Raw genomic sequence first — 24117 nt, forward strand, 5'->3', positions numbered from 1 at the left:
TTCCAGCTGGTTGTAATCTCCTTGTATTGCCTGCCTTCTCACTCCTGTACACTAGGTGGCGCTAATGCACCGGGTAGTTTAGTCATGCAGAAGAATCATACCCGGAAGTACGGTGATGCAGTAACGCAGACAGTCGGCTTATTTACCTTTCTTAAACAGTCTAGCTAGCTAGTTACTGTTAAAATGGCAACATATAGGATTTCTGCATATATTGCCTTCGTTAAGATGGCTGGTTAGGTTTCAAATCGTTTCACGACCAGTAAATTGTTCAACTGACGTGAGTGACCTCCAGCTGATGTGAACGCAAAAGAACAACAATCAATGACATGTCGGCAGAATTCACTCTTCCCGGTTCTGACCGACCCATAATGGACGAGGTAAGACACGGGAGGGACGAATGCCCGTTAGCTAGCCAGCCAAATCTAATAACATTGTCCTAGGCCGAATGCCTCACATGACATGAATGGGCAAGCTTTGTCTCAAATCGGGTTGTGAACACTCCATTGCTGTAATTGCTAGAAGATGCGTGACAGAGTTGGAGTAATAGCACAGACCGGTTATGCCAGGTCCGTTTATGCTCAGTCCTCTGAAAACTGATTTGATTGTAGTTAATGTTACAAAGTATCAAGCAGGCGGTTTGTTTACTGCTGCTGTTCAGTCAGTCTGTAGTCGCAACTTTGACACCATGCCACTGGGTGGGTCTTTTGAGACAAGGTCAGTCTTATCTGGGTGGGTGCAGTCATTTGTTCCTACCAAGCACTAACACAAACACACTGCTCTAGGATCAGTTTTGGCTTATTACCTGGACAGGGAGGGTCTGAGGTCAGCATTTCTACTGTTAGATGCTTTGTGAAATACAGGCCCTGATTCCCTGATCCAAGTATTGGACACTCATATGGGCTACCACAACAAAACACCCGTATGGTCTACGGCAACACAACACCCGTATGGTCCACGGCAACACAACACTCGTATAGTCTACCTCAACAAAACAATTGTTCCCCTCTCCAGAACTAGTCAAGGCTGCCTTCTGCCCTTCGTCCTCTTTTAGGATGATGTTAACAACCAGCCCAGCCCGTCCCCATCCCACAGCCCCCCTGCATCAGGAGAACCGGATCGAGAGGACCAAACAGAACCATCCAAAACCTTTTCTCACGGTTGTCTGGACTGTGGGAAAGAGTTTTCCCGCCCATGTGACCTGGTGAGTTTGATGGGTTTTATTTGCCAGTTAAAAAAAAGAAAATAAAGACATATACACACAGTACATGAAACGTGACAGGACAAAACAACAAGTCAATGACTTACAGACTTACAGTCAATGACCTACCCCTGTCAGGACAACACAAAACAACAAGTCAATGACTTACAGACTTACAGTCAATGACCTACCCCTGTCAGGACAACACAAAACAACAAGTCAATGACTTACAGACTTACAGTCAATGACCTACCCCTGTCAGGACTACACAAAACAACAAGTCAATGACTTACAGACTTACAGTCAATGACCTACCCCTGTCAGGACAACACAAAACAACAAGTCAATGACTTACAGACTTACTGTCAATGACCTACCCCTGTCAGGATAACACAATGAAGTGGCTGTAAGTCAATGACTTACCCCTGTCAGGACAACACAAAACAACAAGTCAATGACTTACAGACTTACAGTCAATGACCTACCCCTGTCAGGATAACACAATGAAGTGGCTGTAAGTCAATGACTTACCCCTGTCAGGACAACACAATGAAGTGGCTGTAAGTCAATGACTTACAGACTTACAGTCAATGACCTACCCCTGTCAGGACAACACAAAACAACAAGTCAATGACTTACAGACTTACAGTCAATGACCTACCCCTGTCAGGACAACACAAAACAACAAGTCAATGACTTACAGACTTACAGTCAATGACCTACCCCTGTCAGGACAACACAATGAAGTGGCTGTAAGTCAATGACTTACAGACTTACAGTCAATGACTTATTTCTATTGTGTTCCATAAGGTGAGACATCAGAGAGTACACACAGGGGAGAAGCCCTACCCCTGTCCTGACTGTGGCAAGAGGTTCGCCCACTCAGGAGGCCTCCGAGAACACGAGAGGATACACTCCGGAGAGAAGCCTCACTCCTGCTCTGTGTGTGGGAAGAGCTTCACCCAGAAGGGAAGTCTTAGAGTTCACCTACGGACACACACGGGGGAGAGACCTTATTCTTGCTCCGTCTGTGGCAAGAGTTACACCCAAAATGAATTTTTGAAAGTGCACCAGCGAACACACACGGGAGAGAGGCCCTACTCCTGTTCTGTGTGTGCCAAGGGCTTTGCTCAGATAGGAAACCTGAAGAAACACCAGCGGATTCACACCGGGGAGAAGCCTTACCAGTGCCTGGAGTGTGGCGCCAGTTTCACCCAGAAGGACAGCCTGAAGATGCATCAGAGGTAATTTATTTCATTCTTGTTTTCATTTGATCTCCTTGTTGTTTTACTGTAAAGTCCGTTTCCAAGTTTTAAATGCACTTTGAATAAAGAACGATTTGATTTTAGGTCTCACACGGGAGAAAAACCTTGCGTCTGCCCCGAGTGCGGGAAGGGTTTCCGCGACAACGGGCACCTGAAAGTCCACTTGAGAGTGCATACAGGTGAGGTTGATTTTAACGATCGAAGGACACAAGTGTCACAAAACTCTCGAGTTGTCCACAATGTGGTTCTTTAAATAAAACCTGAATCTTTATGCAGCTATTGACAGTATACATTACAGCACTGTCATTTGTCTGGGATACGCATGGTAAAACAACGTCCAATGAAAATGCTTACTTCCAGGTTCCATTTCAACAACAATAAGAAATAATATACGAACATGAAGTAAATGGCTCATTATTGTGGAGTGACACCGGTCTGTCTTTCCCTCCCACCCACCCGTCCGTCCACCCATCCATCAGGGGAGAAGCCGTACTCCTGCCCCGACTGTGGGAGACGGTTCAGCCAGGCAGACGTCCTGAAGAGACACCAGATGGTGCACACGGGGGAGAAGCCGTACTTCTGCGCCCTGTGTGGGAGGAGGTTCGCCCAGCCTGCCACTCTGAAGTACCACCTCCGGACCCACGCAAGAGAGAACCAGACAGGAGGTGAGTTCAACCACTTCCCTTTACAGCCGACGCGTTGCCACAGTAACCATTTCAGTTGGAACGATTTGAATGAACATTCCAGAATGTTACGGCGAAGCTGCAAATAGATCAATTTTCTATGTATTCAAACTGCAGATGCTAATCTCACTACGTGTAATAGAAAGCCTGCATAGCAACATGTATTATTATTTATTTATTATTATTTGTTATTTATTTGTATTATTTGTAGTGGCCGTTTAGACAGGAAACAGATACTCATGTTTACCTCACACTGCCTTCTCGGCCTGTCGGCCACTTCACTGCCGACACAAAACAAACAGAACGCTGTTGCTAGCATTCTAACGTTTACAAACCATTTCCCCAGGGCCTCAATGCTGCCCAGTGTGTGGACAGGACCTCCCTACAGAGCAGGCTCTGAGAAAACACCTACAGGCACACATGGGGGAGGACCTCGGTCACAACGGGGGACAGGAAGACGGGGAGGAGGAAGTTGGTGGTCTGATCAATTCTGATGGAGAGGACATTGGCTGGGACCCTTCTCATCTTAGTAAGTGGAGGCAGGTTATTTGTCCCTATTGGCTCCCTATTCCCTACATAGTGCACTACTTTAGACCATCCATCCTTCCATCAAATGATAAACATGAGAGAGTCCTGTCCATGGCTCTGGTAGTCTCATTATAACCCATAATACCAACCTATCTCTACAGGAGAGAGTCCTGTCCGTGACTCTGGTAGTCTCATTATAACCCATAATACCAACCTATATCTACAGGAGAGAGTCCTGTCCGTGGCTCTGGTATTCTCATTATAACCCATAATACCAACCTATATCTACAGGAGAGAGTCCTGTCCGTGACTCTGGTAGTCTCAATATAACCCATAATACCAACCTATATCTACAGGAGAGAGTCCTGTCCATGGCTCTGGTAGTCTCATGATGTTGTAACTTTAATGGGTTACAGAGTTAATGTTTAAGTTAATTAATTGAGCTGGATATAAAGATATTTTCTTTACAGTTATTTACAAATGTAATTGTATTGGTTTGTATTGAATTACGCTTTTGACTGCAAGTTCCAGAATGCCTTGCGACAGGAAGTAGAGAGAGAACGCGCCAGTTATGTGCAAGTGACAAGTGATTATACTGACCTTTCGCTAGCAACTTACTTTCATTGTTCTGTAGAATCTAAAGCCAGTTAAATGTAACGTGAACAAGTACCATTACTAAAAGAAGCTTTCACATCAAACCCGACGTCCCGAGTCATTACTTTGAAGATAGTTATTCTATACATTATAACCCATAATACCAACCTATCTCCACAGGAGAGAGTCCTGTCCGTGGCTCCGGTAGTGAAGAAAGTCTTCCTACATCAGACATCAACAAGGTGGGAGAAAATTAGCTTTGTACATGTTACTGTAAACTAATGTAATCTATTTCAGGGGCCAAATGTATCAAGCATCTCAGAGTAGGAGTGCTGATCTAAGATCAGTTTTGCATTTTAGATGATAAATAATGGACAAGGGGGGACCTGATGTCAGCACTCCTATTGGATCTGATATGTACAAGGGGACCTGATCCTAGATCAGCTCTCCTATTGGATCTGAACAACATCATATAACATCATATGTACAGGGGGACCTGATCCTAGATCAGCTCTCCTATTGGATCTGAACAACATCACATGTACAAGGGGACCTGATCCTAGATCAGCTCTCCTATTGGATCTGAACAACATCACATGAACAAGGGGACCTGATCCTAGATCAGCTTTCCTCTTCTGAGATGCTTTGTTAACACAGACCCTGATCTTCAGAGGAAATATTACTTCCTGTATTATTGATCACTGTTTTCATTCTAGAATCCGGGTGACCAATCCGGATCCGGATCGTCACCTGACGACAGAGAGGTCTTCAGTCAGACACTGGGTCCTGACGACAGAGAGGCCTTCAGTCAGACACTGGGTCCTGACGACAGAGAGGCCTTCAGTCAGACACTGGGTCCTGACGACAGAGAGGCCTTCAGTCAGACACTGGGTCCTGACGACAGAGAGGTCTTCAGTCAGACACTGGGTCCTGACGCCAGAGAGGCCTTCAGTCAGACACTGGGGATGAACATTAAAGTAGTGGAGGAGGAGGAGCTGGAGGACTTGAGTCAAACTGTTGGGGTGATGGTTAAAGAAGAAGAGGAAGAGGTGGAGCTGGAGGACTTGAGTCAAACTGTTGGGATGACGGTTAAAGAAGAAGAGGATGAGGAAGTCAGCAGATTCATTCAGTCCCCAGTAGAAGTGGACTGGGAGGCTGTTGAACTTAGTAAGTAGAGGGAGGGAGGCTGTTGAACTTAGTAAGTAGAGGGAGGGAGGCTGTTGAACTTAGTAAGTAGAGGGAGGGAGGCTGTTGAACTTAGTAAGTAGAGGGAGGGAGGCTGTTGAACTTAAAGAAACATGGTGTAATAAGGACTTACCATCTTTGTGTCCCAAATGGCATCCTACCCCCTACTTTAGACCAGAGTTCTATGGGGAATAGGGTGCCGTCCTATCCCCTACTTTAGACCAGAGTTATATGGGGAATAGGGTGCCATCCTATCCCCTACTTTAGACCAGAGTTCTATGGGGAATAGGGTGCCATCCTATCCCCTACTTTAGACCAGAGTTCTATGGAGAATAGGGTGCCATCCTATCCCCTACTTTAGACCAGAGTTCTATGGGGAATAGGGTGCCATCCTATCCCCTACTTTAGACCAGAGTTCTATGGGGAATAGGGTGCCATCCTATCCCCTACTTTAGACCAGAGTTCTATGGGGAATAGGGTGCCATCCTATCCCCTACTTTAGACCAGAGTTCTATGGGGAATAGGGTGCCATCCTATCCCCTACTTTAGACCAGAGTTCTATGGGGAATAGGGTGCCATCCTATCCCCTACTTTAGACCAGAGTTCTATGGGGAATAGGGTGCCATCCTATCCCCTACTTTAGACCAGAGTTCTATGGGGAATAGGGTGTCATCCTATCCCCTACTTTAGACCAGAGTTCTATGGGGAATAGGGTGCCATCCTATCCCCTACTTTAGATCAGAGTTCTATGGGGAATAGGGTGCCATCCTGTCCCCTACTTTAGACCAGAATTCTATGGGGAATAGGGTGCCATCCTGTCCCCTACTTTAGACCAGAGTTCTATGGGGAATAGGGTGCCATCCTATCCCCTACTTTAGACCAGAGTTCTATAGGGAATAGGGTGCCATCCTATCCCCTACTTTAGACCAGAGTTCTATAGGGAATAGGGTGCCATCCTATCCCCTACTTTAGACCAGAGTTCTATGGGGAATAGGGTGCCATCCTATCCCCTACTTTAGACCAGAGTTCTATGGGGAATAGGGTGCCATCTGGGTAACATCTCATATCTTAATAAAGGTTGAGTTGTGTATTTCCCATATTGTGTTCTCTATGTAACCCGTACTTACTGTTCCCCCAGGAGAGAGTCCTAACCACTGCTCAGACCGTGAGGAGAGACCTCCCCAGCAGGAGAATCACACAGCTAAACACCATCATCACCACACAGAGAACACAAGCCTCACTCCTGCTCCGACTCTATTTGAAGGACCTGATCAAAGCCATTGATTAGGAAATAATTAGGTTCATGATATCATTTAGTTACTGTACCCTATTACAGATATGTATGTTTAATTAATTGCCTTTGATTGAATAAATCATGGTTGCAACAACCTGCTTCTCTGCTCCGTCAATCATTAGAACCTGGGTGGTTTGAGCCCTGAATACTGATTGGCTGACAGGAGTGGTATATCAGGACATATACCACAGGTATGACAAAACATAGATTTTTACTGCTCTAATGACATTGGTAACCAGTTTATAATAGCAATAAGGCACCTCGGGGGTTGTGGTGTATGGCCAATATACCACAGCTAATAACTATATACTATATACTACAGTATTTAACCGATATACCACAGCTAATAACTATCCAGGCACTCCGGCGTTGCGCCGTGCATAAGAACAGTATTTAACTAATAACTATATACTACAGTATTTAACTAATAACTATATACTATATACTACAGTATTTAACTAATAACTATATACTATATACTACAGTATTTAACTAATAACTATATACTATATACTACAGTATTTAACTAATAACTATATACTACAGTATTTAACTATATACTATATACTATATACTACAGTATTTAACTAATAACTATATACTACAGTATTTAACTAATAACTATATACTATATACTACAGTATTTAACTAATAACTATATACTATATACTACAGTATTTAACTAATAACTATATACTACAGTATTTAACTAATAACTATATACTATATACTACAGTATTTAACCAATATACCACAGCTAATAACTATCCAGGCACTCTGGCGTTGCGCCGTGCATAAGAACAGTATTTAACCGTGGTAAATTTGCCATATACCACACCCCTTCGGACCTTATTTCTTAAATAGACCATTCAATCTTAATTCTAGGGTGACCAGACGTCCCCGATTTTGGTGGCCAGTACCCGGATATAGCCGTCCCAGAAAATGTCTCTGATTAGGCTTGAGAAAGGAAAAGTTAAGTTGAGTCTGATATTTCCATTAAAAGAATGGCTATCCCATCCCTGTCCCAAGCTCGTTTGCTCCCGCAGCTTTGCCACGGGCCTTTTTATGACAACGTCTGATCAGTGATACATTAACCACCATATGAACAGCCATGTCCAGGTTTTGGTGACAGGTTTTTCACGATAATATTCTAAAATCGTAATAAAAACAATATGCAATTTCAGATTTTCCTTTAGGAAAAGTAGGCGCCGGACATCACGACAGGGAATTTGCCGGACATTTAAAAAATGTTAACGGACATTCACATGCATTCAGACTTAACCTGGCGCAGCCAGCGCCATCAATAAACGAGGGATGTTGGTCAAAGGAGCCCCATTTACATGTTCTTAACAGCCAATAACAAATTACAACACTGTTCCCTGTGTTTTGTTGTGTAGCATAGGCAAAACTTTATATATATAAAAAGGCTACTTTCCTAAAACATGAATTTTCCTCCTGTCGTGGTGACTAGTACGGGCCGCCTCCCAGACGTCCTACTGGGTCCACTGACGCGCGGATGGTCTTTGCCTGTGGATCTTCTCTTGACCGCAGTATGGAAGGCCGCGGTATGAGCCTCTTTCCTGGTGAGGGGGGCCTCTCGGTCTTCCTACCCGAGGCTGAGTTAACAATGGAGCCCTGGGCTTCACTTTATCAACCCGGGTCACCCCTCTTGGTACATCTCTACTTGCCGCAGAGGTTAGTTCACTCCTTCCTTCTGGAAACATTTCCCCGGGTAGTTGGTGACACGGTATACTACCCGTCAGCGGGGGTTATTTCTGTGTACAACACCAACGAGTAATCCGATATTTATTTATCGTCCGCTCGGGCGCTATTTTAGCGTGGCCCAGTTCTTACTGCGTGTTATCTCGTATTTCACGCAGGATACGTTCAACCGTGGGGTTATACTAGGTTTCTGTGTGCGCGCGGCATAGTCTCAGACACTCCTGCTAGCGTTTCTAGTTGACCGGACAACACACTCACTGGTGAGTCACACTCGCCAAATCCCGGTTATAGGGTTTCAGCTAAAACAAATTTATTGAAATAAATTCTTAACTGAAAGCAGGGTTTCAGCACTTCATCTGAGTAAGTACAAACTCCAGCCTACTCTGTGCTCTTCACACAGTCACCCTCGAGCTCCCCTGTGGTTTCCTGCTGGAGCCCACAATATGGACTCGCTGCAGGACACCTAAGGTGAAGCCCCTGAGCCTGTAGTTGTTATAATGCTACTCTTCTTCTTCAACAAATCATTTAACTAGTTAATGAAACCCAGTAACACTTCTCTTTTAGTTCCACAGTTTCACAACTGATGGAATTTATTGTTTTATTTATTTATTTAAATATTGCAATTAATATTCAGTAGCTTCTAACAATAGTAATTGAGTTGTGTTCTTACCTTACCTCAAGAGTCTTCTAACTTCTAACAATAGTAATTGAGTTGTGTTCTTACCTTACCTCAAGAGTCTTCTAACTTCTAACAATAGTAATTGAGTTGTGTTCTTACCTTAACTCAAGAGTCTTCTAATACATCAGTCAGCTCCTGATCTGTGTTCCCCAGAATCTCCGCTCCTCTCCCCGTCTTTGACATGGGTTTTTATACTCCTGAATTCCCCAAGCCCATGCCTCTTTTGACTACAGCCACACAAGACATCCTCAACCTGACACGTGACATTTAAAGCAAAGTTTCGTAACACATTGTTTCCTTTACACGTGACGTCTACACAGAGTCAGATAAACACAGTGGTTCCTTTACACGTGACGTCTACACAGAGTCAGATAAACACAGTGGTTCCTTCGTAGGTGATGACAATCCGTGATGTCATCTGCTTCGTGTCTCACGTGCCATCAGGCAACTCTACCAACTCCATCCCAGCGTTGAGATCTTACAGGGTGTGGCCAGAAATGAATCTCCGCCCTCCAGCAGTGGATAATCTGCATAGTCTACCTGCACCAATCAGGTGGAGGGAGGAGTCACCAATCACTTCCTCTCTGCCTTTAACTGGGTTCTGTTGCTCCCCAACTGTCTGTGGCTGAGGCTTCTCCTCTCTGCCTTTAACTGGGTTCTGTTGCTCCCCAACTATCTGTGGCTGAGGCTTCTCCTCTCTGCCTTTAACAGGGTTCTGTTGCTCCCCAACTGTCTGTGGCTGAGGCTTCTCCTCTCTGCCTTTAACTGGGTTCTGTTGCTCCCCAACTATCTGTGGCTGAGGCTTCTCCTCTCTGCCTTTAACTGGGTTCTGTTGCTCCCCAACTGTCTGTGGCTGAGGCCTCTTCCTGTCCTTCTTCTGCTTCTTCTTCCTTGTCTCAGTGTTACCATGACTCTGACTGGAGACTGGAGGGAGGAGTCACCAGGTCCTCTTCCTTGTCTCAGTGTTACCATGACTCTGTCTGGAGACTGGAGGGAGGAGTCACCAGGTCGTCTTCCTTGTCTCAGTGTTACCATGACTCTGTCTGGAGACTGGAGGGAGGAGTCACCAGGTCCTCTTCTTTGTCTCAGTGTTACCATGACTCTGTCTGGAGACTGGAGGGAGGAGTCACCAGGTCCTGTTCCTGGTCTCAGTGTTACCATGACTCTGTCTGGAGACTGGAGGGAGGAGTCACCAGGTCCTCTTCCTTGTCTCAGTGTTACCATGACTCTGTCTGGAGACTGGAGGGAGGAGTCACCAGGTCCTCTTAATTGTCTCAGTGTTACCATGACTCTGTCTGGAGACTGGAGGGAGGAGTCACCAGGTCATCTTCCTTGTCTCAGTGTTACAATGACTCTGTCTGGAGACTGGAGGGAGGAGTCACCAGGTCCTCTTCCTTGTCTCAGTGTTACCATGACTCTGTCTGGAGACTGGAAGGAGGAGTCACCAGGTCCTCTTCCTTGTCTCAGTGTTACCATGACTCTGTCTGGAGACTGGAGGGAGGAGTCACCAGGTCCTCTTCCTTGTCTCAGTGTTACCATGACTCTGTCTGGAGACTGGAGGGAGGAGTCACCAGGTCCTCTTCCTTGTCTCAGTGTTACCATGACTCTGTCTGGAGACTGGAGGGAGGAGTCACCAGGTCATCTTCCTTGTCTCAGTGTTACAATGACTATGTCTGGAGACTGGAGGGAGGAGTCACCAGGTCCTCTTCCTTGTCTCAGTGTTACCATGACTCTGTCTGGAGACTGGAGGGAGGAGTCACCAGGTCCTCTTCCTTGTCTCAGTGTTACCATGACTCTGTCTGGAGACTGGAGGGAGGAGTCACCAGGTCCTCTTCCTTGTCTCAGTGTTACCATGACTCTGTCTGGAGACTGGAGGGAGGAGTCACCAGGTCCTCTTCCTTGTCTCAGTGTTACCATGACTCTGTCTGGAGACTGGAGGGAGGAGTCACCAGGTCATCTTCCTTGTCTCAGTGTTACCATGACTCTGTCTGGAGACTGGAGGGAGGAGTCACCAGGTCCTCTTCCTTGTCTCAGTGTTACCATGACTCTGTCTGGAGACTGGAGGGAGGAGTCACCAGGTCCTCTTAATTGTCTCAGTGTCTCAGTGTTCCCTCCAGTCTCCAAACATCCTGTCTGACACCAGACACTTCCAGTCCCCAGCAACATGGGCACCCCTTACAGTTAACATACACTTTATCCACCAAAACAACACAATCCTCTGTCCAATGCCTTTTATTTTTAACCTTTAGTTAATTAGGCAAGTCAGTTTTAAGAACAAATTCTTATTTACAATGACGGCCTACCCCGGCCAAACCCAGACGACTCTGGGCTAATTGGGCTCCAGAGTGGCGCAGCAGTCTAAGACACTGCATCTCAGTGCAAGAGGCGTCACTACAGTCCCTGGTTCATATCCATCATTGTAAATAGCAATTTGTTCTTAACTGACTTGCCTAGTTAATTAAAGGTTACATCTAAAAATATATATATTTTTAAAGTAAATTGCGCCAATAACGGCCCGGGTGTGTTACAGCCTGGAATCGAACCAGGGAATGTAGTGACTCCTCTTGCACTGAGATGCAGTGCCTTAGACCGCTGCACCACTCAGGAGCCCAAACACAATCCTCACTCCTGCTCTGACTCTATTTTAAGGACCTGATCAAAGCCATTGATTAGGAAATAATTAGGTTCATGATATCATTTAGTTACTGTATCCTATTGCAGATATGTATGTTTAATTAATTGACACAACACAGCACATTATCTTCACTTTATTGAAGCTCCCTGATGTTGCTAAGAAACCTGATGACCTGACAGCAGTAGCATACCTACATCATGTGAAGACAGTCAGTGTGGCAATTCTGCATAAGGTATTTGATTGAATAAATCATCACTGCAACAACTTTCATCTCTCAATTCAACAAACCGTTCAGTGCCTATTTGGAAATTCTCTAGTTTTCCGTCCTGTTTGTCTTTACACTCCAGTGTGGCATTACCGCCACTACAGTAGGTGGCGGTAATGCGCATTTTCAGTTGGTTTGCAAACATTACAAAAAAACAAAACAACAGCAGAATCAAAAAGGTGAAGAAGAAAATAGGAAGTAGTCGACGAGAAGCTAGCTAGCATGTTTAATATTTAGCTTAGCTGCTTCACTTCAGAATACAGTACTAACTCATTAACAATCTCTTGAACGGATTGTAGCTGTCTTGTCATTGACTACGTGTTGTTGTTGTTGGTACGTGGGTAGGACAATATGAGCGGAGAGAGAGAAACGTTGTTGGATGGAATCGAACAGAGTTTGTGGAATTTAACCGAGAACAATTTACGTTACCTGTGTGAACGTTGTGGAATAGCTGGTCAAGATGGCCTCGACGTTAAAGGGAAGAATTATCGCTCGTTGCGTCGTAAAATAGAAGAATATTGTGAAAGTGATGATTTAATGAAATTAGAGGACCAGGGAATGTCTTGGTTACTTCAACTGCAAAACGACATCAAAACGATACAACGAGATGCTATCCTCAGGCAGTCAGCGCAAGTGGACACACTGGACGGCACCGAGCCAAGCAGAACCGAGAACGAGGGGGGCGCTGAGAGCTCGACAGACCCGGATCCAGAGAGACACATATCACCAGAACGGAGGGAGAAAGTGAGTGACGGGAGTATTAAATCCCAGACGGACACTTCACAGTTACTGGCCAGTAGATCAGAAAACAGATACAGATTAGCTCAGCTTCAGTAGCCTAGAATCGCAGGCTATTTGGCCCGATCTAGGATCAGTTTAGCCTTTTGGATCATAACGAATGAATGATGTACATGAGGGGAGTGGGACCTGATCGTAGATCAGCACCCATACTCTGAGACATTTTATTAATATATAGGCCCAGATCCTTATTACTTTAAGACCACATTGACACACACTCTATTTTGTACTGTAGGACTCAGAAGACCCATCCTCCAGACAGTCCCCACCCAGTTCTTCAGAACCCCAACTCTCGACGTCATCACCGGGTCCCGACAGCAACCATGGTGACCAGAGGTCAAAACTGGGTAGTCTGCGGATAGTTCTACAAAAAGTTGTTGTCGTCAAGGAGGAGGAAGACGACTGGGATTGTTGTGTTACAGGTAAGTGATTAGATGTGTTAAGATGAGATGTACTTTAATGTCCATTAACTTAGAACACTTTGTGTTAGTTTTTGTGTTAGTGCTGGATGGAACGAAAGACTGCACAGTCTGTAGATAATTAAGCCTTGGGACAGGATGTACAAGTACACCCACTGGACAGGACATTATTCCCCAGGACCAAACGAAGAATAACAACATGAGCTGGAGTCACTTGCCTCTGTTCCTTATTCTCTCCCATCTCTGTCCCACAGGTGAGAGTCCCAACCAACCGTCTGCCAGTGAATATAGTCCCTCTTCATCGGAAGAACCAGAACATTCCGAATCCGAAGATCCTGAACATTCCGAATACGAAGATCCTGAACATTCCGAATCGGAAGAACCTGAACAACGACGAGCGAAACGCAAAACTAAGACTCACAGCTGCCTAGCGTGTGGGAGGAAGTTTGTCTCCTTGTACACACTAAGGAGACACCAGAACAGGACACACACAGGAGAGGAGACAGAGAACAGAACACACACAGGAGAGGAGACAGAGAAGAGTAAAAGACAGAGTCCTGCTTCAGGAGAACCTGAACAACAGAAGAGGAAATGGGGAGTCAGGAAGACCCACTCCTGCCCTGAGTGTGGGAGACACTGCCCATCGTTATCAGCACTGAAGGTCCACCAGAGAATCCACACCGGAGAGAAGCCTTACCTCTGCTCTGAGTGTGGGAAGGGCTTCACTTATCAAAGTAGCTTGAGATTACACCAGAAGAAAGACTCAGCCGACAAGGTGACCTGCTGCTGTGGACAAGAGTTCTCCTCAAAGTGCGTTCTGGAGGTTCACTTGAAGACGGACACGGGAGCCAAGCCTTACACCTGCTGTGTGTGTGGCAAAGGGTTCGGTAAAAAAGAACGGCTGAAAGAACACCAGCGATCCCACACAGGAGAGATGCCTTACTCTTGCTCGTTCTGTGGCAAGGGTTACTACCAAAAACCGGCTTGGAAAGCCCACGAGCGAACGCACACCGAGGAGAAGCCCCTGTGCTCCGTGTGCGGACGGACCTTCTCTAATAAGACTACGTTAAAAGTCCACCAGCGAACACACACAGGAGAGAAGCCTTTCCTCTGCTCTGAGTGTGGCAAGGGCTTCCTCAGTAAAGCATACCTGACGACCCACCAGCGATTCAACTGTTCCGGGGGAGAAGAACGACGACGAGCGAAGAGGTTTCACAAGTGTCCGGACTGTGGGAAGGAGTTCACACAAGCAAACAAACTGGAGAGACACATGAGAACACACACAGGAGAGAGGCCTTACCAGTGCTCTGTGTGTGGGATGAGGTTCAACCAGAAAGGGAATCTCAAAACGCATTTTAAAGTGCACACAGGTGAGTGTTCTCCTTTACCGTTAATACATCCTGATGGACTACTAGCTACTACTAACTGTCAGTGATCCAAACCATGTTGTTTAAAACAACATGTAAACCATGACTTAGTATACTCATCCACACCTTAACAATAACATTGTTCCATGTTGCATTGGTTGAGTCCCAAACGACACCCTATTCATCTATAGTGCACTACTTTTGACCAGGGCCCATATGGGCCCACTGAGTTTCCCTGTGTCTGTCTATACAGGAGTGGATCCCAGTTTAGTGGCTGACATGGAGACTCCCTCTGAACAACCTCGGGACAACAGACGTAAAGCTGGGAGGCCACAACGCTGCCTCCATCAGCATGACGAGGAGGGAACCCAAAACCTACCGGCACCACAAACCCACCACCTCTCGGCACCACAGAGGGAGGGAACCCAAAACCTACCGGCACCACAAACCCACCACCTCTCGGCACCACAGAGGGAGGGAACCCAAAACCTACCGGCACCACAAACCCACCACCTCCCGGCACCACAGAGGGAGGGAACCCAAAACCTACCGGCACCACAAACCCACCACCTCCCGGCACCACAGAGGGAGGGAACCCAAAACCTACCGGCACCACAGAGGGAGGGAACATCCCACCACATCTCGGCACCACAGAAAACCACCATGTCCCCCAGGGGAGAAAAACACTATCTCTGCCCTGAATGTGGCAAGACTTACACCCGGGAATACGACCTCCGAGTCCACCTCAGAACGCACACGGGCGAGCGACCGTACCAGTGCGATGAATGCGGAAAGACCTTTGTTCGGAAACAAGGGCTCCGTCAACACCGACGGTCACACGCTCCCAAGCCCATGGGACCGACCCGTCAGTTAGGCAGGCCCGTCAGCATGGGTTCCAGTAGCAGGAGACCGAACCAGTCACCCAGGATGGGAAGCTCCAAGCAGCAGTTGTCCAGGGTTGATAAAGCCACGCCTCCGTTCTCTAGTGTAGAGAGACCCATGCCGTTGCACACAGTGGAGAGACCCATGCCTTTACATCGAGTGGAGAGACCCATGCCGTTACCAGACATGGAGAGAGAACACTGGCAGTACTGGCATCTTTAAACTCCATGGCTATGGTCTGCATCCTATTCCCTATGTAGTGCACTGCTTTTGACCAGGGCTCATGGACCAAATGTGTAGTGCACTATAAATGGAATAGGGTGCCATTTTGGACATTGCATGTCTCTCATGACTAAACAGAACTGTTATTTTTGCTTCCGTTTGTGTGTGTGTTGTTGTTGCTTCCTCATTTGTGGTCAGTATAATAATCGTTACCACTGAGCGAGATAATCTTGCCAACTGTAGTTATAGTGTCGTACATATTTTTAAATCAACAAAAAAATGAAGCGATTGCATTTTTGTCCATTCTAGTGTTTAAAAAAAAATGTTATTTTACATATTCAAGCTGTAATGATGCAACAATAAGAATCCACAGAGACGTACGTGTCATAATGCCAGTATCAAACGGTCCGCCCTTTTTCTATATGCCTTATAACATAATAACATTTTGATTTCATTGACAGTATAAGCAGAGATGGCTAAGTTGTCAGAGATGTCATCTGTTGTCTTTACACTTCAACCCGGATGGTGTGTGTGTGTGTGTGTGTGTGTGTGTTGCTTCCTCATCTCATCAGTACAATAAAGTCTGCTGTGTTGTGTAAGATAATCATTCCAACTGTAGTTGTCGTCCTGTGCATATTTTAAATCAACAAAAATGAAGTGTTTGCATTTTAGTCCTTGTGTGTTTTTTATATATCTTATGTTACTGATTGAAGCGGTCATGATACTAAGAAATCCACAGTGACTCAAGCATGTCATAATGCCATGGACCAATACATTAACATTGGGAGGAGGGGGGGGACGTATTTCTCTCTTTATTACCTTTATCTATAAAAACGTTTAACTTCAAAAACGGTCAGGCAGCCACGTTGCAAGAGACTTGTACTCTTATTATTGTCTTTGTTCTCCAGACCGCATGGGGGCGCTATAGCGCAAACACAAGACAACCTCATACCAGAAGTAGGAAGCCAAACTGAGTTCCGACAGTTTACCGAACTTCACTTATAACATCTCATCGTTCAAAAAACACTTTTGCAGAAAGAAAAAAATGTAATGGAAAAGGAAGACCGCAGCTTTTAATTAAATAGCCTCAGGCGTTGGTATTTCTCAGCCTCCATCCAACGAGACTCGAGGTTACGACCAACAACATTGCAAGTCATCATTATACATTTTAAACTCAACTAGTTTTCTAGTTATCTCAGGGATTAAATCCCTATGCTATGGACGAGGTAAGAATCTGTATGTGTGCTCGCCATATCTCTTTTCTGCAGTCTGCTCCGCGGTTGCTATACCAGATGTTGTGGCTAGTTAGTAAATCAAGTTGCTCAGTATTTTATAGACTACAGTGAACGGTAGCAACATCAGTAACGTTACTAGATGACTATGTTGTAGCTCGCTGATATAATGTTTTCTAGTAAGGTAGCGTAGCTAGTTAACTAACTAGCTAGATTAATGACAATACAATCAACAGTAGCTGGTGTATTTTGGTTTGCATTGATTGAAATCAAATGTTATTGGTCACATACACATAGCGGGGTGACCATGGAGGTGACTATGTTGTGGCTCGGGTGGTTGATGTCCTCGATTATATTTTTGGCCTTCCTGTGACATCGGGTGCTGTAGGTGTCCTGGAGGGCAGGCAGTGTGCCCCTGATGATGCGTTAGGTAGACCGCACCACCCTCTGGAGAGCCCTACAGTTGCGGGCGGTGCAGTTGCCGTACCAGGCGGTTATACAGCTCGACAGGATGCTCTCAATTGTGCATCTGTAAAAGTTTGTGAGGGTCTTCGGGACCAAGACAAATTTATTCATCCTCCTGAGGTTGAAGAGGTGCTGTTGTGCCTTCTTCACCACACTGTGTGTGTGTGTGTGGACCATTTCAGATGGTCAGGGATGTGTACGCCAAGCGACTTGAAGCTTTCCACTGATAGTTCCTAAACCAGTTCTACTTAGCTGGAAAGGTTTATTTCAGAGAGAAGTTGTATTTTTTTCCATAGCAAGCAAACAAAAAAATTGCCTTGCTGTTAAGGATGGTGTCATATTGCTTAGTCCATCTTTCATAATGTAGCTTGTTGTGAAAACTGCGCTGTCACTCTTCATCATATAGGACTCTGAAGACCCGTCCAGCCCGTCTCCATCCTGCTCCACTGAACCCCAACCCACGGTGTCCCCGGGTCCTGACCGGAACCATGGCGACCAGGAGGACAGTAACCATGGTGATCAGAAAGACACACCGCAGGGTCAGGAGAGGGTTACTGTGAGTCTGGACATCAACAGTGAAACACCAACATTTAATATCGTAGTCAAAGAAGAAGAAGAAGACTGGGAACTAGATAATACAGGTGGGTAGCTGGAGCCAGGCTAACTTGGGATGGGTCCCAAAGGGAATACTAATCCCTATCTAGTCCACTACTGTTGACCAGAATGGCACCCTATTCCCTATCTAGTGCACTACTGTTGACAAGGGCCCTATTCCCTATATAGTGCACTACTGTTGACCAGAACCCTATGGCTATGGTCAAAAGGAGTGCACTTTATAGGGTGCCATTTGGGGAGCTGTCTTGGATTGCTTTGCCATCAATCCTGCAACAGGAGAAGCACTGGAGATGTTGTAAAATAAGGGAGAAACCCGGTAGGTCTGCATATGCACACTGAGTCTGACTCAGTCTCACTGACTATATCTGTCCTGTCTCATCCCCACAGGAGAGAGTCCTAGCCATCACTCTGCAGCCGGGGAGAGACCCTCTATATCAGTATCAGGAGAACCTGAACAACACCAGATGAAACGCAGAACGAGGCAGAAAAAGACCCACCCATGCCCAGATTGTGGGAAATATTGCCAGACATTATCAGCGCTACAAATACACATGAGAACCCACACAGGAGAGAAGCCTTACGCTTGCTTTGTGTGTAACAAAACATTCATTATTAGACAAGCTTTGAAAACACACCAGCGAACACACACCGGAGAGAAGCCTTATACCTGCTCCGAGTGTGGCAAGGGCTTCGCTCATCAATGTAGTTTGAGATACCATCAAAAGAGGAATTCTGAACAGATTAAAACAGACCCGAATGAGAAGATGACCTGCTGTTGTGGACAAGAGTTCTCCTCAAAGTGCGTTCTGGAGGTTCACTTGAAGACGGACACGGGAGCCAAGCCTTACACCTGCTGTGTGTGTGGCAAGAGGTTCAATAAAGAATCATTGAAAGAACACCAGCGATCTCACACAGGAGAGATGCCTTACTCTTGCTCTTTCTGTGGCAAGGGTTACTATCACAAACCGGCTTGGAAAGCCCACGAGCGAACGCACACCGAGGAGAAGCCCCTGTGCTCCGTGTGCGGACGGACCTGCTCTAGTAAGTATACGTTAAAAGTCCACCAGCGAACGCACACAGGAGAGATGCCTTTCCTCTGCTCTGAGTGTGGCAAGGGCTTCATCAGTAAAGGACTCCTGATGACCCACGAGCGATTCAACTGTTCCGGGGGAGAAGAACGACGACGAGCGAAGAGGTTTCACAAGTGTCCGGACTGTGGGAAGGAGTTCACACAAGCAAACAAACTGGAGAGACACGTGAGAACACACACAGGAGAGAGGCCTTACCAGTGCTCTGTGTGTGGGATGAGGTTCAACCAGAAAGGGAATCTCAAAACGCATTTTAAAGTGCACACAGGTGAGTGTCCTCCTTTACCGTTAATACATCCTGATAGACTACTAGCTACTACTAACTGTCAGTGATCCAAACCATGTTGTTTAAAACAACATGTAAACCATGACTTAGTATACTCATCCACACCTTAACAATAACATTGTTGCATTGTGTCTCTCCTTTCTCTCTGTCCGTTTTGTCTGTCATGCAGGCAGGGATCCCAGTTTGCTGCCTGACATGGACATGAGGACGACTTCTTCAGAAGCAGCGAAACAGCCTCCGGATAACAGACATAGTGTTGGGAAACCACAACAATTCCTGAATCAGATTGGCAAGGAGGGAACCCACAACCTTCCGGCACCACAAACCTACAACCATCCGGCACCACAAACCCACAACCTACCGGCACCACAAACCCACAACCTACCGGCACCACAAACCCACCACCTACCGGCACCACAAACCCACCACCTCCCGGCACCACAAACCCACAACCTACCGGCACCACAAACCCACAACCTACCGGCACCACAAACCCACAACCTACCGGCACCACAAACCCACAACCTACCGGCACCACAAACCCACAACCTACCGGCACCACAAACCCACAACCATCCGGCACCACAAACCCACAACTATCCGGCACCACAAACCCACAACCTACCGGCACCACAAACCCACAACCATCCGGCACCACAAACACACAACCAACCGGCACCACAAACCCACAACCAACCGGCACCACAAACCCACAACCATCCGGCACCACAAACCCACAACCATCCAGTACCACAAACCCACAACCTTCCGGCAGCAGCGCAGAGGGGGGGAAGCCACCACCTCCCGACAGCGCAGAGGGAGGGAAGCCACCACCTCCCGGCAGCGCAGAGGGAGCCACAGAAACCCACCATGTTCCCCAGGGGAGAAAAACACTATCTCTGCCCTGAATGTGGCAAGACTTACACCCGGGAATACGACCTCCGAGTCCACCTCAGAACGCACACGGGAGAGAGACCGTACCAGTGTTATGACTGCGGGAAGGCCTACGCCCGGAAAAACAATCTCCAACAACACCGGCGGTCGCATGCTCCCAAGCCCACGGGACCGACCCGCCATTTAGGCAGACCACCCAGGGTGGGCTCTAGTAGTGGAAGGTCCAACCAATCACCCAGGGTAGGAAGAGCTAAGCAAAAAATGCATACATCAATGTAGATATGAGAGACTCATGCCCTTACCGCAGATGGAGAGAGGACACTGGCAGTTCTGGCACCTTTAAACACGGGGCTGGGTCCATATCTTCATCCCAAATAGCACCCTATTCCCTATATAGTGCACTACTTTTGACTAAGGCCCATAATGGAAACCTTAAGGGCTCTGCCTGAAATGCAGTGCACTATATAGGGAATAGGGTGCTATTTTGGACACTCACAATGCCTCTTATGACTACAGAATCGTTATTCTTTCTGGTGTGTGCACGCGCGTCTGTATGCACGCATGTATTTGTGTGTGTGTTGTTGTGATCAGTACAATACAGTCCACTGTGCTGTGTAAGATAATCATACTATGTAATCCTGTGCATTTTATTTCTTGTTTATTTTATATATATCTTATTTTACTTATTGAAGCTATCATGATACTAAGAAATGACTTGCATTTCATATAACGCCATGGTCCAATAAATTAACATTTGGGGAAAAACGTTGCTCCTTTATTACCCCTTATCCAGGGCACGATACACCGACGTCACAGATGCGCGACTCTTTCGGGCGGCAGTAAGGAAGCCATCGCGATCTGCTCTCGTTCAACATAGCCTAGATTTACGTTTTTATTACTTCTAAATAAACTTTTTTTGTGTTCTTATAGGCTTACAGTGATGTTTTGATTATTTATTTTACAGTCGCTAAGATTATATTTGGTTGTGATCTTAGCAAAATAACTATTTTTGGATGTAGCAGTTGTTAGCTAGAATGCTAACGCTCATTGATTATAACCTGTCGCAAAAGCTAGCCAAAAGAGACATTTTACTGGTTTAAGTTTAATGCAGTTGATTTGTGATGATGACACAAACACTAAATTAATCAGGACATTCATATGAGCCTTAAAATCCAAGTATAATCCAAAAGTAGTGTGAAATGCACTCATAAGCAACATGTAAATATATGCTTTTTTTGCTGGCGTTCTATAAGAACTCCCTCTTGTTCTATAAAAACTCCCTCTTGTTCTTCCACCAACTTGCGTACGTCGCCCTCGTGCGGCAATGTTTTCAAACAGAAAGGGGTCTGTCTATAAAACATTTAAATTCAGAAGCGGTCAGATAGCTACAGGTAACTGCCAGAATAAAGGAAACACCAATATAAGGTGTCTTCTTAATAGGACGCTGGATCACCACGAGCAGTTAGAACATCTTCAATGCACCTTGGCATAAATTCTACACGTGTCTGGAACTCTATTGGAGGGATGTGACACCATTCTTCCACAAGAAATTACATCATGTTTTGTTGATGGTGGTGGAAAACACTGGCTCTGGCCTTGCTGCAGAATCTCCCATAGTTCAACTGGGTTGAGATCTGGTGACTGAGACGGACATGGCATATGGTTTACATTGTTTTCATGCTCGTCAAACCCTTCAGTGACCACTCGTGCCCTGTGGATGAGCTAATTGTAATTCTCGAAGAAGTCACTGCCATCAGCATTTAAATGATTCACCATAGGTTTCGGCCAGGGCTCTCCAACCTTGTTCCTGGAGAGCAACCCTCCTATAGGTTTTCACTCCAACCCCAGTTGTAACTAACCAGATTCAGCTCATCAACCAGCTAATTATTAGAATCAGGTGCGCTACCTGAAGGTTGTAGCAAAAACCTACAGGACGGAACAGTGTTGGAGAGGCCTGGTTTAAACCTACAGGACGGAACAGTGTTGGAGAGGCCTGGTTTAAACCTACAGGACGGAACAGTGTTGGAGAGGCCTGGTTTAAACCTACAGGACGGAACAGTGTTGGAGAGGCCTGGTTTAAACCTACAGGACGGAACAGTGTTGGAGGCCTGGTTTAAACCTACAGGACGGAACAGTGTTGGAGAGGCCTGGTTCAAACCTACAGGACGGAACAGTGTTGGAGAGGCCTGGTTTAAACCTACAGGACGGAACAGTGTTGGAGAGGCCTGGTTTAAACATACAGGACGGAACAGTGTTGGAGAGGCCTGGTTTAAACCCACAGGACGGAACAGTGTTGGAGAGGCCTGGTTTAAACCTACAGGACGGAACAGTGTTGGAGAGGCCTGGTTTAAACATACAGGACGGAACAGTGTTGGAGAGCCCTGGTTTAAACCTACAGGGTGGTAGCTCCCCAGGAACAGGGTTGGAGAGCCCTGGTTTAAACCAACAGGACGGTAGCTCCCCAGGAACAGGGTTGGAGAGCCCTGGTTTCAACCTACAGGACGGTAGCTCCCCAGGAACAGGGTTGAAGAGGCCTGGTTTAAACCAACAGGACGGTAGCTCCCCAGGAACAGGGTTGGAGAGCCCTGGTGTAAACCTACAGGACGGTAGCTCCCCAGGAACAGGGTTGGAGAGCCCTGGTTTCAACCTACAGGATGGTAGCTCCCCAGGAACAGGGTTGGAGAGCCCTGGTTTCAACCTACAGGACGGTAGCTCCCCAGGAACAGGGTTGGAGAGCCCTGGTGTAAACCTACAGGACGGTAGCTCCCCAGGAACAGGGTTGGAGAGCCCTGGTTTCAACCTACAGGACGGTAGCTCCCCAGGAACAGGGTTGGAGAGCCCTGGTTTCAACCTACAGGACGGTAGCTCCCCAGGAACAGGGTTGGAGAGCCCTGGTTTCAACCTACAGGACGGTAGCTCCCCAGGAACAGGGTTGGAGAGCCCTGGTTTCAACCTACAGGATGGTAGCTCCCCAGGAACAGGGTTGGAGAGCCCTGGTTTAAACCTACAGGATGGTAGCTCCCCAGGAACAGGGTTGGAGAGCCCTGGTTTAAACCTACAGGATGGTAGCTCCCCAGGAACAGGGTTGGAGAGTCCTGGTTTAAACCTACAGGATGGTAGCTCCCCAGGAACAGGGTTGGAGAGCCCTGGTTTCAACCTACAGGACGGTAGCTCCCCAGGAACAGGGTTGGAGAGCCCTGGTTTAAACCTACAGGATGGTAGCTCCCCAGGAACAGGGTTGGAGAGCCCTGGTTTCAACCTACAGGACGGTAGCTCCCCAGGAACAGGGTTGGAGAGCCCTGGTTTCAACCTACAGGACGGTAGCTCCCCAGGAACAGGGTTGGAGAGCCCTGGTTTAAACCTACAGGACGGTAGCTCCCCAGGAACAGGGTTGGAGAGCCCTGGTTTCAACCTACAGGACGGTAGCTCCCCAGGAACAGGGTTGGAGAGCCCTGGTGTAAACCTACAGGACGGTAGCTCCCCAGGAACAGGGTTGGAGAGCCCTGGTTTAAACCTACAGGACGGTAGCTCCCCAGGAACAGGGTTGGAGAGCCCTGGTTTAAGATGATCACTCAAAATGGCTGTAAGGAGGGACAAGTGTTTGCAGGTATTTCTTTTTTTCCTTTCAATTAAGACAGAGATCCTTACTAATGAGTGACCTTTATTCGTCAATCAAGTACAAGGGTGGAACGAAAACCTGCAGACACTCGGCCCTCAGCGAAATGAGTTTGACACGTGCTCTAAGGCAGCGTTTCCCAAAACCATGCCAGGAACAAGCATCCTACATCATAACATCATTTG

The 24117-nt window shown here is 46.6% G+C and overlaps 3 protein-coding genes across 3 annotated transcripts; all 3 read left to right on the forward strand.

Annotated features, from left to right (window-relative positions):
• The first annotated feature begins 84 nt into the window (after positions 1-84).
• On the forward strand, positions 85-6841 carry LOC139370034 (zinc finger protein 250-like). Its single transcript, XM_071109331.1, has 9 exons — positions 85-377; positions 1052-1201; positions 2009-2442; positions 2548-2642; positions 2943-3128; positions 3493-3675; positions 4449-4510; positions 4985-5435; positions 6592-6841. The coding sequence occupies exons 1-9, from the start codon at positions 327-329 to the stop codon at positions 6735-6737; spliced, it is 1758 nt and encodes a 585-aa protein (XP_070965432.1). The 5' UTR covers positions 85-326; the 3' UTR covers positions 6738-6841.
• Positions 6842-12215: 5374 nt separating this feature from the next.
• Positions 12216-16340, forward strand: LOC139370031 (oocyte zinc finger protein XlCOF6-like). Its single transcript, XM_071109327.1, has 4 exons — positions 12216-12792; positions 13082-13268; positions 13520-14635; positions 14886-16340. The coding sequence occupies exons 1-4, from the start codon at positions 12400-12402 to the stop codon at positions 15734-15736; spliced, it is 2547 nt and encodes an 848-aa protein (XP_070965428.1). The 5' UTR covers positions 12216-12399; the 3' UTR covers positions 15737-16340.
• Positions 16341-16754: 414 nt separating this feature from the next.
• Positions 16755-20816, forward strand: LOC139370041 (oocyte zinc finger protein XlCOF6-like). The gene is made up of 5 exons (XM_071109342.1): positions 16755-16962; positions 17840-18074; positions 18436-19404; positions 19592-19721; positions 19890-20816. The coding sequence occupies exons 1-5, from the start codon at positions 16954-16956 to the stop codon at positions 20593-20595; spliced, it is 2049 nt and encodes a 682-aa protein (XP_070965443.1). The 5' UTR covers positions 16755-16953; the 3' UTR covers positions 20596-20816.
• Positions 20817-24117: the final 3301 nt, after the last annotated feature.

The sequence above is a fragment of the Oncorhynchus clarkii genome, chromosome 17 (assembly GCF_045791955.1).
Source record: "Oncorhynchus clarkii lewisi isolate Uvic-CL-2024 chromosome 17, UVic_Ocla_1.0, whole genome shotgun sequence".
NCBI classification, from domain to species: Eukaryota; Metazoa; Chordata; class Actinopteri; order Salmoniformes; family Salmonidae; genus Oncorhynchus; species Oncorhynchus clarkii.

Excerpts from the sequence above, each read along its gene's own strand:
- LOC139370034 (XM_071109331.1), top strand. The coding sequence starts at position 327 with ATGTCGGCAGAATTCACTCTTCCCGGTTCTGACCGACCCATAATGGAC. Across the intron at positions 1,202-2,008 it reads TTTCCCGCCCATGTGACCTG|GTGAGACATCAGAGAGTACA; the intron begins GTGAGTTTGATG and ends GTGTTCCATAAG. Across the intron at positions 3,676-4,448 it reads CTGGGACCCTTCTCATCTTA|GAGAGAGTCCTGTCCGTGGC; the intron begins GTAAGTGGAGGC and ends CTATCTCCACAG.
- LOC139370031 (XM_071109327.1), top strand. The coding sequence starts at position 12,400 with ATGAGCGGAGAGAGAGAAACGTTGTTGGATGGAATCGAACAGAGTTTG. Across the intron at positions 12,793-13,081 it reads CACCAGAACGGAGGGAGAAA|GACTCAGAAGACCCATCCTC; the intron begins GTGAGTGACGGG and ends TTTGTACTGTAG. Across the intron at positions 14,636-14,885 it reads GCATTTTAAAGTGCACACAG|GAGTGGATCCCAGTTTAGTG; the intron begins GTGAGTGTTCTC and ends CTGTCTATACAG.
- LOC139370041 (XM_071109342.1), top strand. Across the intron at positions 19,405-19,591 it reads GCATTTTAAAGTGCACACAG|GCAGGGATCCCAGTTTGCTG; the intron begins GTGAGTGTCCTC and ends TCTGTCATGCAG. Across the intron at positions 19,722-19,889 it reads AATCAGATTGGCAAGGAGGG|AACCCACAACCTACCGGCAC; the intron begins AACCCACAACCT and ends ACCGGCACCACA.